The sequence below is a fragment of the Balaenoptera musculus genome, chromosome 9 (assembly GCF_009873245.2).
Source record: "Balaenoptera musculus isolate JJ_BM4_2016_0621 chromosome 9, mBalMus1.pri.v3, whole genome shotgun sequence".
Lineage (NCBI taxonomy): Eukaryota > Metazoa > Chordata > Mammalia > Artiodactyla > Balaenopteridae > Balaenoptera > Balaenoptera musculus.
In genome coordinates this window covers 84,672,238-84,685,462 of record NC_045793.1, presented here as the reverse complement: position 1 = coordinate 84,685,462, position 13,225 = coordinate 84,672,238, and the positions used below count along the sequence as shown (strand labels likewise).

Below are 13,225 nucleotides of genomic sequence, written 5' to 3'. Positions count from 1 at the left end.
AGTCCAAATCCAAACCCAAGTCTGTTGCATTCCTGCATCCAGGACATTAACATCCAGAATACATTTAATTATATATTTTCAATGGAGGCAAAGCAGTAGGGTCTCCAATCAGTATGATCCTCTTACTCATCACTACAGCCCTTTTTATGTATCGCAAAGTTATACTTCGAAATAATTTCACAGAATTAACTTACTTTAAAAGTTTTGTTTTCTTTTTGAAAGTCATAGTGTCCTAAGTCACCTTATTCAGAAACATTTTTAGTGCTTTGTTAGGAATAAAATTATATATAGTTCTAATTCCAAGATTGAAGTTGCCCAGAATCAAGGTGGCTCAGTTTGGCCTTTACTTTCCTCTGTCTTTCAGTTCATCTTTGTCATTTTCTATTGTGAAGTAGCCCTTTTGTGCTAATATTATCAGAGGACCCAAATCAATCCTCAAATATTACATACTTACAGGGCTTTTTAGAGCAGCCAAGAGGATAGTTGTTAGCGCATTTTTTGCCAGGTATGCATTGTGTTCAAAATGTTTTTCGAATGTTGTCAAGTTAATAAGAATCACTGATCTCAGGCTCTTTGAGCAAAGAGAGTATTACATAATTCTTTCATAGTCCCAGTGTTAAGACTATAATTAAAAACTTCATTGCACATGCTAAGTATTGATGCTGTCACCTCTTGTTGCACCCTCAACTCTTAATCCCTGTGGCTACTGTTTGCTGTAGGAGAACCCATTGTAGCCTCCAAACTACTCACTTGGTTTATCCCCTACCTCTCTCTGCTCCTGTCTTCTCCTCTTTTTATCTATTTACATTTTGGCATTTCACCAGATTCCATCTGCAGTCTTATAATCTTCTAGCACTCCATTCTTTCATAGTCATATTTATTCTCAGCATGATAAATTCAGTTGTCAACTCTAATTTCTCTATTGAGTCTCAGGCTTGCATTTCCAATTGCTTGTTGAATCTATCCATGTTTTTTAGCACCTGAGACTCCAACTGAATTCATGTTATTTTTTTTTTTATTCAAATCTCCTTTATCTCCCTTTGAATTAGATCACCAGGCACCCAATTCTCCAGTATTGAACCAGATTATCATCTGTACTTAACCTTTATTCAAGACAGTTCTAGCAATCACGTTAGAAAATATCTGTCACCTTCCCCCTAGTCATTCTTTTCCAAAACTTAAAATCAAGTTGAGGAATGTATCTTGTAGTTCTAGGGCTTCAATAATCTAACTAGCTACCCACAATAGATACAGCAAATTGAGCTATGCACTCAGGGCAAGCTGTTTTCTCAAAACATGTTTTTAATTTAGAGGTTGTATTAGCTCCTGTGAGTCAAGAAGACATTGTTTATTGCTTTAGAATTTCAGAGTACCAACCTTATTATGATTTAGTAAATTAAAATTTGATTTGTAGAGTATATGGTTGTCTGCTAGCAACTTACTTAAGAGATAAAATTTAAACTTATTTTGACAACTTAGAGAAAATGGAAAAATTCATAGAAACATACAACCTATCAAGTTTGAATCATGAAGAAATAGAAAATCTGAACAGCCTATGTTAGTAAGGAGATTGAATTAGGAATCAAAAACCTCCCAATAAACAAAGTTCATAACCAGATGGCTTTACTGGTGAATTCTACCAAACACAGAAGAATTAATTGTTAGCAGTCCTTCTTAAACTCTTCCAAAATTGGAAGCATTCTCTCCTTTTCCATAACTCATTTTACCAGGCCACCATTACCCTGTTACCAAAACCAGGCAAGTATGCCACAAGAAAAGAAAATTACAGGCCAATATCCCTGATAAACATAAAATTACAGGCCAATATCCCTGATAAACATAAACATAAATGCAAAAATCTTCAACAAAATATTAGCAAACTGAATTCAGCAATACATTAAAAGGATCATTACACCACAACTATGTGAGATTTATTCAGAGGATGCAAGCATATAGTTCACTGTCTGCAAATCAATTAATGCAACACACCACCTAAACAAAATGAAGGATAAAAATCACATGATCATCTCAACAGATGCAAAAAAAAAAAAAAGCATTTGACAAAATTCAACATCCATTTAGGATAAAAACTCAACAAAATGGGTACAGTGGGAATGTACCTCAATATAATAAAGGCCTATAGCTGATATCATACTCAACAGTAAAAAGTTGAAAGCTGTTGCTCTAAGACAGGGAATAAGACAAGGTTTCCCAGTCTCACCACTTTCATTCAACATAGTATTTACAAGTCCTACCACTGCAGTTTAAGCAAGAAAAAGAAAAGGCATCCAAGTCAGAAAGCAAGAAGTAAAACTGTCACTATTTGCACAAGACATGGTATTATACATAGAAAAATCTCAGATTCACAAAAAAACTTAAAACTCACAGTGAATTTAGTAAAGTTGCAGGATACAAAATCAGTATACAAAAATCTGTAACACTAGTAATGAACTATAAGAAAAACTGAAAGTCAGATTTACAGTTGCATTAAAAGAACAAAATTTCTAGGAATAAATTTAACCAAGGAGGGGAAAGGCCTGTACACTGAAAACTAAAACATAGATGAAAGAAATTGAAGAAGATACACATAAATAGAAAGATATTCCATGCCCATGGATTGGAGGAATATTAATATTGTTAAAAAGGTCCGTACTACCTAAAGTTGTCTAACAGAGTCAATGCAATCCCTATCAAAATTCTAATAGCATTTTTCACAGAAAGAGAATAGTCCTAAAATTCTGAATCACAAAAGACTCCAAAAGCTAAAGCAATCTTGAGAAAGAAGAACAAAGCTGGAGGCACTATGTGCCCTGATTTCCAACTATATTACACAGCTACAGTAATCAAAACAGTGTGGTATTGGCATAAAAAACAGACACATAGATCTGAGGAACAGAATAGAGAGCCCAGAAGTAAACCCATGTATACAAGATCAAGTAATTTATGACAGATGACCCAAGAATATACAACGGGGAAAGAACTGTCTCTTCAGTAAACAGTGTTTGTTAGGAAAACTGGACAGCCACATGCTAAAGAATGAAACTGGACTGCTTTCTCCACCATACACAAAAATAAACCCAAACAGATTAAAGACTCGAACGTGAGACCTGAAACCCTTGAACGTAAGACCTGAAACCATAAAACTCCTAGAAGAAAACACAGGCAGTAAGCTTGACAGTCATGATTTTTTTTTTTAAGTTTGACACCAAAAGCAAAGGCAACAAAAGCAAAAATAAACAAATTGGGTGACATCATCAAACTAAAAAGCTTCTGCACAGCAAAGGAAGCCATCAGCAAAATTAAAATGCAGCCTAAGGAATGGGAGAAAATATTTGCAAAACATTTATCTGATAAGGGGTTAATATCCAAAATGTACAGTCATCCCTCCATATCCTTGGGAGATTGGTTTCAGGACCTGCCATAGATACCAAGATCTATGGATGCTCAAATCTCTTACATAAAATGGCATAGTACAGTTGGTCCTCCATATTTGCTGGTTATAAACCCACAGATACAGAGGGCCAGCTGTATAAAGAACTCATACAAGTCAGTAACAGAAACACAATTTCACTATTAAAATGGGCAGAGGATCTGAATAGACATTTTTCCAAAGAAGACATACCGGTGGCCAACATGTCCATGAAAAGGTGCTCAACATCACTAACAATCAGGGAAATGCAAATCAAAACCACAATGAGCGGGACTTCCCTGGCGGTCCAGTGGCTGAGACTCCACGCTCCCAATGCAGGGGGCATGGGTTCAATCCCTGGTCAGGGAACTAGATCCCACATGCATGCTGCAACTAAGAAGTCCGCATGCTGCAACTAAGGAGCTGGCGAGCCACAACTAAGACCTGGTGCAACCAAATAAAGATAAATATTAAAAAAAAAAAAAAAAAACCCACAATGAGCTATCACCTCACGCCCGTTAGAATGGCCGTTATCATAAAGAAAAGAAATGCCAGACGTTGGTAAAGACGTAGAAAAACGGGAACCCTTGTACCCTATTGCTGGGAATGTAAATTGGTGCAGCCATTATGGAAAACAATATGGAGATTCCTCAATAACTTAAAAATAGAACTACCATATGATTCAGCAATTCCACTTCTGGGTATTTATTTGAAGAAAATGAAAACACTTTCTGGAAAAGATACATGCACCTCTCTGTTTATTGCAGCATTACTTAGAGTAGCCAAGCTATGAAAACAACTGGTGAAGTACAGGGGAGGGGAAGCACTGCAGTAACACAGGTGGTACTTTGAATATAGGTTTCCTCCTGACATGGAGTGAGCCTCAAATGTGGAACAGAGGGTCTTAGAATGGCTTTACCAAGCAGGCTGGGTAACAGAGGACCTTGAAGTCCAGTCACATAATTTTGTGTTATTACTGCAAGAGACAGAATTAACAGTTTTTTTCAAAGGAACATTTTATTGAAGTATCATATGTATACATATATAAACTATATAGATACAGTATATAGATACTCACATACTTAGCACAAATGTGAAACTTACTGAATTTTAAAAAGTGAAAACACTGATATATGCACCATTCTGGTCAAGAAATAGAACATTTCCAGGTCCCCAGAAACCCTGTCATGCCCCTCCCAGTCTTAACTGATCAACTTCCATCCACCCACCTACTCACACAAAGAGTAACCACTATTATGACTTCTGTCTTCATCGATTAATTTTGATTGTTTCCAAACTTGTTTTCTAAACATCAGTTGTTTACAGTATATACTCTGTTTTGTGTCTGCCTTCATTTGTTCAGCAGTATGTTTATGAAGCTCATCTATAGTATTGTGTGTAGCAATAGTTCTTTTATTCTCATTTCTCTATGGCAGCTCATTGTATGAATATATACCAGGATTTATTAGCCAGTCTACAGTTAATGAACTTCTGGGTTGTTTCCTAAAGTAGAAGTTCTGCTGTTAACAGTCTTTATATGTCTTCTGGTGAACATATGTATATAGTTCTGTCAAGGACACACCTGGAAAACTGAACTCTTGAGTCACAGAGTATGTGTGATTATCTTTAGATACTGCCAAGTAGCAAAGTGTTGTTTGTACTCAGGAATCTTCAGTCAGTCACCTGAAAGCAGAAGTGTGTCATTCACTTTTTTGTAACCTCATAGGCATAAACCACATTGTAGACCCTTGTACAGTTTTTGAATACAAAAATTGAGAAATGCTAATTAATGTATATATAGGAAGGGGAATAAAAAATACCGATCAGCATCAGCCAACATTTCTTGATCCAGCCACTAGGCTAGAAGTGAAATAGTGTGCCACCGTCAGGAAACTGAGTGGTTCTGTGTTAGGATGTAGAGTATAAGGGGTTAGAAAAAAGGGACTCTGACAATTGGAGATTGAGGCAGAAACAAAGATCATGGGGAACCTGGAATACCGTGCTTTTTGTTTTTTGGGTTTTTTTTAAAGGGTAACTTATGTCATTACAGGGTGATTAACATTGGGTATTTTTCACTTAGAAGAAATAGTTTATCTTATTCTCGAAGGGCAAAGACGATTATAGAGTCCACATATTTTACACATAAGAAACTGATTTCAGTATTTTAAGGTCCATGTTGCTTAGTGGTACACTCATTTTAACTTCGCCTTATGTTTCTTTCCTTTTCCCATATCAGGCTCAAACACATATGAAGAGGCAGCTGCATATATTCAATGTCAGTTTGAAGACCTCAATAAAAGAAAGGACACGAAGGAAATATACACCCACTTCACATGTGCCACAGATACCAAGAATGTGCAGTTTGTCTTTGATGCTGTAACAGATGTCATCATAAAAAATAATCTAAAAGATTGTGGTCTCTTCTGAGTTTTGCAGTAAATGGTAAAATGCATTTTCAAACCAAATGAGTACTTATATGTGGATCTCTCTAGACTAGAGTCTTGCAGCAACACAGAATGTAGTATATGGGAAATGCATCTGGGACCTGACCAAAATTTTCTTTTTTTTTAAACTGGAAGTAATGGAAGGTCCTTTCTTAAATGTGAGAAGTGGTCCTGCAGTGTGAAACTAAGGGCAGTGTTAAAGCTGGACTCTAGTGTATTGATGACTTCTGTGTAAGTGTAAATATGCAAATGTATGTATACATGTATTTATGACTTTAGTTTTCCACATTACTTTTAGGTATTAAGAGTGGCAACTTATGATTTTAGCGTGATGGCTTGGGAAATAATAGAAATATTAAGTACTTTGTACTGAATGACAGACTATTATGTTTGCCAGTTTTAAACAGCTTTATTTATGTTCATGTCCTGTAAATTTTTAAGTACAGTAATTAATATTAGGACACATTGCAGCCCTTGTCTTGATTATATGTATACTTGTAATCATAAAAATGTTATTTGTACAAACATTGCACAGACTATTTTAATAACATGATTTGTTCTTTAAATTTAATGTGTTTTATTGAAATGTTCTTGAAGTGGATGAGTATACCTGCCTTTGGATCAGTTAAACATTGTATGCATTTCAGTTTTTCTTTTAAGAATGCATGCTAATCTGATTCTACATTAGATTTGGTTTGAAAACAAATTTCAGATTTTTGAGGATATACTTACAGACTTATTATAAATTCTTAATTTTTATTCGGTTGGTTTGTTTTCACTTTGAATTTTAATATTTGGATGGTATTCATGCATTGCCTTAAAGGTGATGCCAGATTTTTATACACTTTAAATAACTACATTTTTATTTATAACTAAGTTTAGGTGGGTGTGAGAGCATTTTTGTGGGTAAAAAATAAGTTAGCATAATGAATTTTGAGACATTCATTTGTGTATTTCCTTTGGGAAATCCCTTGTACCTACTATACATGATAGCTCCTTGTTTAGAAGATAACAAGAAAGATCTTTGAATATTCTGCTGATGATAAAATGCAACCTTTAAATTCATATATGTAAGTAACTAGTTTCAAATTTAATTATCACGCTATGTTAAAATTACTTTTTTCCCTTAGATTATTCAAATTTCCTCCACTTGCCTGAGTTTGTATTATTTCTTTTTAAACTGTGCTATTATTTCTGAGAATGAAATGGGCAATTACACTTAGAAAATGAGTAACAGCATTTAATTAAGTCAGTGCTTGTGTGTATCCTCAAGTAAGTGTTACATTTCTGCTAGATATTGAATTTTGATAGTCATTTTTAATTATTCATGGCGTGTCTCTATGACCTCGTTTCAGCAAAGTGAACAGCATTCCATACCCTACTTCTCTTTTTTACTCATCTTGAAAAAGTTAGTCTTTCAGTAAGCTTCATGGGTAAGTAGTTTCTAAATTTAGTTGTGTGCTATCATTTTGTTGAAGTCTCTTTGTGGTTGTGTGTGTGTGTGTGTGTGCGTATAACCGTTTCATTTTGGGGATTTGTTTTTCTTCTTTGTAATGTAGAGAAATTCAAAAATTTCTTAACAAAATTCTTCAAATGTGTTAGTTTAGATTCTTTATGTGCCTTTCATGAAAGATATGTTTTCATTAATTTTATGGATGGAAGACCTGTTGTATTCATATTATGAAGCTATGTATGAAGTTCAACTATCCTGTAAATCAATTTGAATCATGAGAAATAAGTTTAAAACGCCACAAGAAGCACATATTGGTGACCATAACTGATGAATTCCTGAACTTTAGTCTGTGTAATTGTGTTACTAATAAAAACCTAATAAATTTGAATTTTTAAAATTTTACAAACCTGTTGGCTAATACGTGTTTTGCATTAGCATTTAAGTATCAGTCTGTTGTGTGTGCTCATTTCTTCTTTATCTGTGTTGTCCTTCTGCAATTTCATCTACTCCAGAAGCTTGAGTTTTCCCTGCCCCAAGTCTCCGCATGAGATGTGGTGCCACATTTGGAATTGCCTGCTTGATATCCCCTTCTGAGAAGTGACTGCCTGCTCCAGTTCAGCATGTACAAACCAAACTCATCATTTTCCCTGTCAACCAGTTCTCACCTCTGACTTTGCCATTGCACTGTCATTCATTTAATCCCTCAGTGGGGAATTTTTCAGCCATATAAGTTACCATTTGCTCACAAGTCTACTTTCCCAGTGCCTCACATGTGTTTTTTGTTTTATTTCTCTTTTCCATTCCCACTACCACCTACTGAATTCAGGTCTTTGCTTAACTTCCACTTAAAATGGCTTATTACATTCCCCACTTCCACTTTCTCCCTTCTTTAATCCAGGTTACTTATCCTAATCTAGAACTCTGGCTGTGTTATTTTCTGTGCATTGGCTCTGACTTGTCAATAAAGTGAAATCTAACTTAGCCTTCCATTCCAGGCTCTTCATCATCTGAGCCCACTTCACGACATCCCCTGTCTCTCCCTCACATTCTAATAATACTTTGTGCGTAGCCTGGGCTTTCCTTCAAGTATTGTACTACATACTACCTGAAATATGCTTAAAACAATGCCTGGAACATGGGAAATGTTCATTCACGTCTGTTAATGTTGTTATTTTTATTTCTTAGCACTTGTGTTTGTGGTCTCTTTTTTAGATCAAGGGGCATCTGTTCTGCAGTCTGCCCTCCTGGGAGCTGCATGGTTCTCACGGGGCTGCCAATCACCGTTCTCACCTCCCTGAACCGTTCATCGTCCCCATCACTGGGCAAGCACCCCAGCTGAACCAATCACATAGTCCTAGTTCCCATTCCTAAGGTTCCCAAAGCTGTTCTGGTTTCTAAAATCCCCTTCCATCTATTTCAGTACCCTTCTAAAAAATACTTTCATGCTTCACCTCATTCATTCAGTTTCAATCTTTTCCAAAAAAAAATCCATATTATAAAATGCGTATGTTCTTACTGAATGCCAACAGTAACTGTGAGATATATCCAAAAAGGCTCAGAGAGGTTAATTAACGAACAAGATCAAGGTTTCAAACCTATGACTTCTGACTTCATGTCTATCAGAGAACTCCAAATAATGCTACCTTATTTCCACAGAATGGCTAAGTAGTCTTTTAACCATTCCCACTCTCACCTTCTGAGTTTATCTGAATCATAATATTTTTAGACTAAAAATACGTAAGATAGAACAAAGCTGTACACATCATTCTCCATAATTTGAAACTATATTAGAAAACGAGAGTAAAGCAGTGTTGTATTGGCATAAAAACATACACATAGATCTGAGAAACAGAATAGAGAGCCCAAAGATAAACCCAGGCATATGTGGTCAATTAATTTATGGCAAAGGAGCCAAGAATACACAATGGGGAAAGGACAGTCGCTTCAATAAATGGTGTTGGGAGAACTGGACAGCACATGCAAAAGAATGAAACTGGATCATTATCTTACACCATACACAAAAATAAAACCCAAAATGGATTAGGGGCTTGAATGTAAGACCTGAAACCATAAAACTCTTAGAAGAAAACATAGGCAGTAAGCCCCTTGACATTGGTCTTGGTGATAAATTTTTAGATTTGACACCAAAACCAAAGGCAATAAAAGCAAAAATAAGTGGGACCTCATCAAACTGAGAAGCTGCTTCTGCACAGCAAAGGAATCCATCAACAAACTGAAAAAGCAACCTGTGGAATGGGAGAAAAAAACTGCAAATCATATATCTTATGTGGGGTTAGTTATATCCAAAATGTACTCATACAACTCAATAGCAAAAAAACAACCTGATTACAAAATGGCCTGAGAATATGAAGATATTTTTTCCAAAAAAGACATAAAGACGGCCAACAGGTTCATAATAAGTTGCCCAACATCACTAAGTATCAGGGAACTGCAAACGAAAACCACAATGAGCTATCACCTCACACCTGTTAGAATGGCTATTCTCAAAAGACAAGAAGTAACCAGTGTTGGTAAGGATGTGGTGAAACAGGAACCCTTGTGCCCTATTGGTGAGAATGTAAATTGGGGCAGTCACTATGGAAAACAGGATGAAGGTTCCCCAAAATAGTAAAAATAGAACTACCATATGATTCCGAAATTGTACTTCTGGGTATTTATCCAAAGAAAGTAAAAACACTGACTTAAAAAGACATGAACCCTCATGTTCATGGCAGCATTATTTACAATAACCAAGACAGGGACACAACCTAAATGTCTATCCATGGATGAATGGATAAAGAAAACGTGATACACACATACACAGAGGAATAGCAGCCATAAAACAAAACGAAATCTTGCCATTTTCGGCAACATGGATGGACCTTGAAGAGGACATTATGCTAGGTGAAATAAATCAGAGAAAGAAAAATATCGTGTGATACCACCTGTATATGAATCAAAAGAAAAAAAAAATTCAGCTCATAGATGCAGAGAACAGATTGGTGGTTGCCAGAGGCGGTGTGTGGGTGGGCAAAATGGGTGAAGAGAGTCAAAACTACAAAATTCCAGCTATGAAATAAGTCATGGGCATATAACGTACAGCATGGTGACTATAGTTAATAACACTGGGTAGCATATTTGGGAGTTGCTAAGAGTAAATTTTAAAAGTTCTCATCGCAAGAAAAAAAATGTGTAACTATATGGTGATGGACGTTAACCAGATTTATTGTGACCATTCTGCCATATATACAAATAGCAAATCATTGTGTTGTACACATGAACTAATATAATGTTATATGTCAAATATATCTCAATAAAAATACATAAAAACTTCAAACAATATATATGATACTTACTATATCTTGTATCAAAGCTATTTATGTTATCAACACATTAGATTTGAAGGCACTTAAGGGGACAAACAGTGATGGGCATTTTTACATCACTCATTATCTACAGAACCACCCATGGTGCCTTGTGTAAAGGGGTTTAATAATGTAATCTATATTACAGATGTTAGCATTGTCATTGCTTATGTGTTATGTTAGAGAGAAGTTGAAAGTAGTGGGGGTGGCCTAGGCCCTGGCATTCAGTCTGAGTTCAAACCCTGGCTCTATCTCTTATTAATTGGGGAAACCTGGGCAAGTTATTTAATTTTTCTTGGCCTCTTTTTTATCATCTGAAAAAATAGGGATTAAATAATCAGACCATTAATATTAAGTTCACATGCCTGTTAAGAACTTGGAAGTGAGCCTGGCACGTGGTAAACATTCAGTAAGTATTATTGCTATTTGACTATAAAAACTATTTAATTTGGGGGTGCCTTTAAAGTCATAATCAGTGCTTAACCAGCAGCTGTTGATATGAGCTTTGAATGAAATGTCTCCAAACAAGATAACTATCATAATTCATCTTTATAGTTAAAACTTCAGAGTGTCTCACATTGATAATGATATCGGAAAAATGTGAGAAGAAAAAAAATGCATCTCCTTAACTTCAGGACACTTCTGTTATCTTTATTTTTTTATTATTTATGTTATTTATTATGATGTTATTTAACGTAACCAAAAATATGGGAGATTTATGTTATTTTAAAGTTAGTTTGGGAAATTTCTCTTGCTTCTGAAAACCCCCATCTTAATAATTAAAATGGCTTTATATCAAAACTTTTATATTTTACAACTCCATTGGCCTGTTTCCTAGGCATTTTCCCCTTAACCAGTAACTGCTTGCTTTGGTGTCTGTTGTGATGTGTTCTATTATTTACTTGGATTTTTTAGTTACTTTAAAAGTTATGAAACACATTTCATCAAGTCCGGAAACACCCAAATATGCACAGGCAGGAATCTGCTGCAATCTAGCAGGCCAGGGCTGAGGAGGCCTGAACTGGGACAGGCCTACCATGTTATAAATCTCGAGCACCATATATAAGGTCAAATATTTCCAACTTCTTTGATTTACTGGCCATCTTCCTGGGTCTCCATACCAACAAACTGAATGGAAACATTGCCAAGGGATAGTTGTTCAAATTAAGAATGCATTGTAACTGATTAAAAATGAGATGCTAGTATTTAGCAAACCATGCATAGAAGATAAGTCAAAGCAGATTTTAACTACTATTTCAGCAGGTGGTAGTGCCACTTTTAGCAAAAGAAGGTACCATATCCTTCTGAATTGCATAGTGCCTCACCTGAAAGAAAGTACATGGAGTAGGACTCTTGAGAACCTAAGAATCCAAACCAAAGAAATTCCTTTTCCAACACAGGTGTACAATTTTGCAGTTAATTTTTACTAAATTGACATATTTGTACAATTTCATTGTAAAGCTAGTCTTACAAATGAGCCACTGTGAAGACTGGATATTACCTGGAATTTTCTGTCATGCCCTCTTGAATTTTATTTTCTGTGAAAATATCACAGTAACTTCAACTTTGATCCTTTTCCTTACTTTTGAAAATCAAAAATGAGTGAAGTCAAAGCTACTTCTAAACAATTCTGTCTTTAATTTTCATTGAATGAAATAATCCTGGGTTCTGGTTCAAGAGGGTAATATAGGAAGATCCTGAACTTGCCGCCTCACATGGACACACTGAATTTACAGCTCCATGTGGAACAATTTCTTCTGGAAAGAAACTGAAAAACTAGCTGAGCAACTCCTACACACTGGGCAAATGAGAAAAAAACCCACATCGAACCAGGTAAGAGAATCTGAGACACAATCTTGTCTTAAAACCCAGCCACGGCATGGCAACCCACAATCAGAACAGAACTCAAAACCCCAGGCTTCTCCCTGATGAGCAAAGGGTCTGAACCCCACATTGGGCACCCCAACTTTTAAGGCCTGCACCTCAGACATGAGCACCCAAAACATCCACCTTTGAAGCTAGCGGGCTCACGTCCATGAGACCCACAAGATTATAGCAAACAGAAACGCTTCTCAGAGGGACGCAGCACAGACGCACCCACGCCAGGGCCCATCCACAGGGACAGCCGACTGAAAAGCACCCAAACCTTCTGTGAAAGAGGCTTTTATGCTTATCTTAAAGCATGGTGAGAGACAGGCATCTAACGTAACACACATCTAGGGACCTATTGAAATACTCTCCAGTGACAGAGGACAGCCGGCTCCCTCTGCCTTGCTCCAGGTCACATGTATCTCCTGGAAAGGAAATTTCACCCTCATCTGGTACCCCAATTTTTGCAGCTGCTGCCCAGGGGACACCGCTAGAATGCCTGGCTCTGGTGGCCAGTGGGGCTTACACTCACCATTCCCAAGAGACTGTCACAGACAGAGAAAGAGTTCTTAACAGGCTACCATCCCCAGGGCCCAGCAAGAGACCAGAGACTGCTGTGCCCCGTCTTTCTGTGAAAGTGCTACATTAACTCATCTTCATAGCCGCAGCCTGAGGGGCAGGCTGC

General features: G+C 36.5%; 1 protein-coding gene across 1 annotated transcript in view; it reads left to right on the top strand.

Annotated features, from left to right (window-relative positions):
- GNAI1 (G protein subunit alpha i1) overlaps window positions 1–7,302 on the top strand; it is an 89,263-nt gene extending 81,961 nt beyond the window's left edge. Inside the window, exon 9 of the mRNA XM_036863015.1 lies at window positions 5,646–7,302. Within this exon, the coding sequence (XP_036718910.1) occupies window positions 5,646–5,836 (191 nt within the window). The 3' untranslated portion in view covers window positions 5,837–7,302. The remainder of the gene's footprint in view (window positions 1–5,645) is intronic.
- Window positions 7,303–13,225: the final 5,923 nt, after the last annotated feature.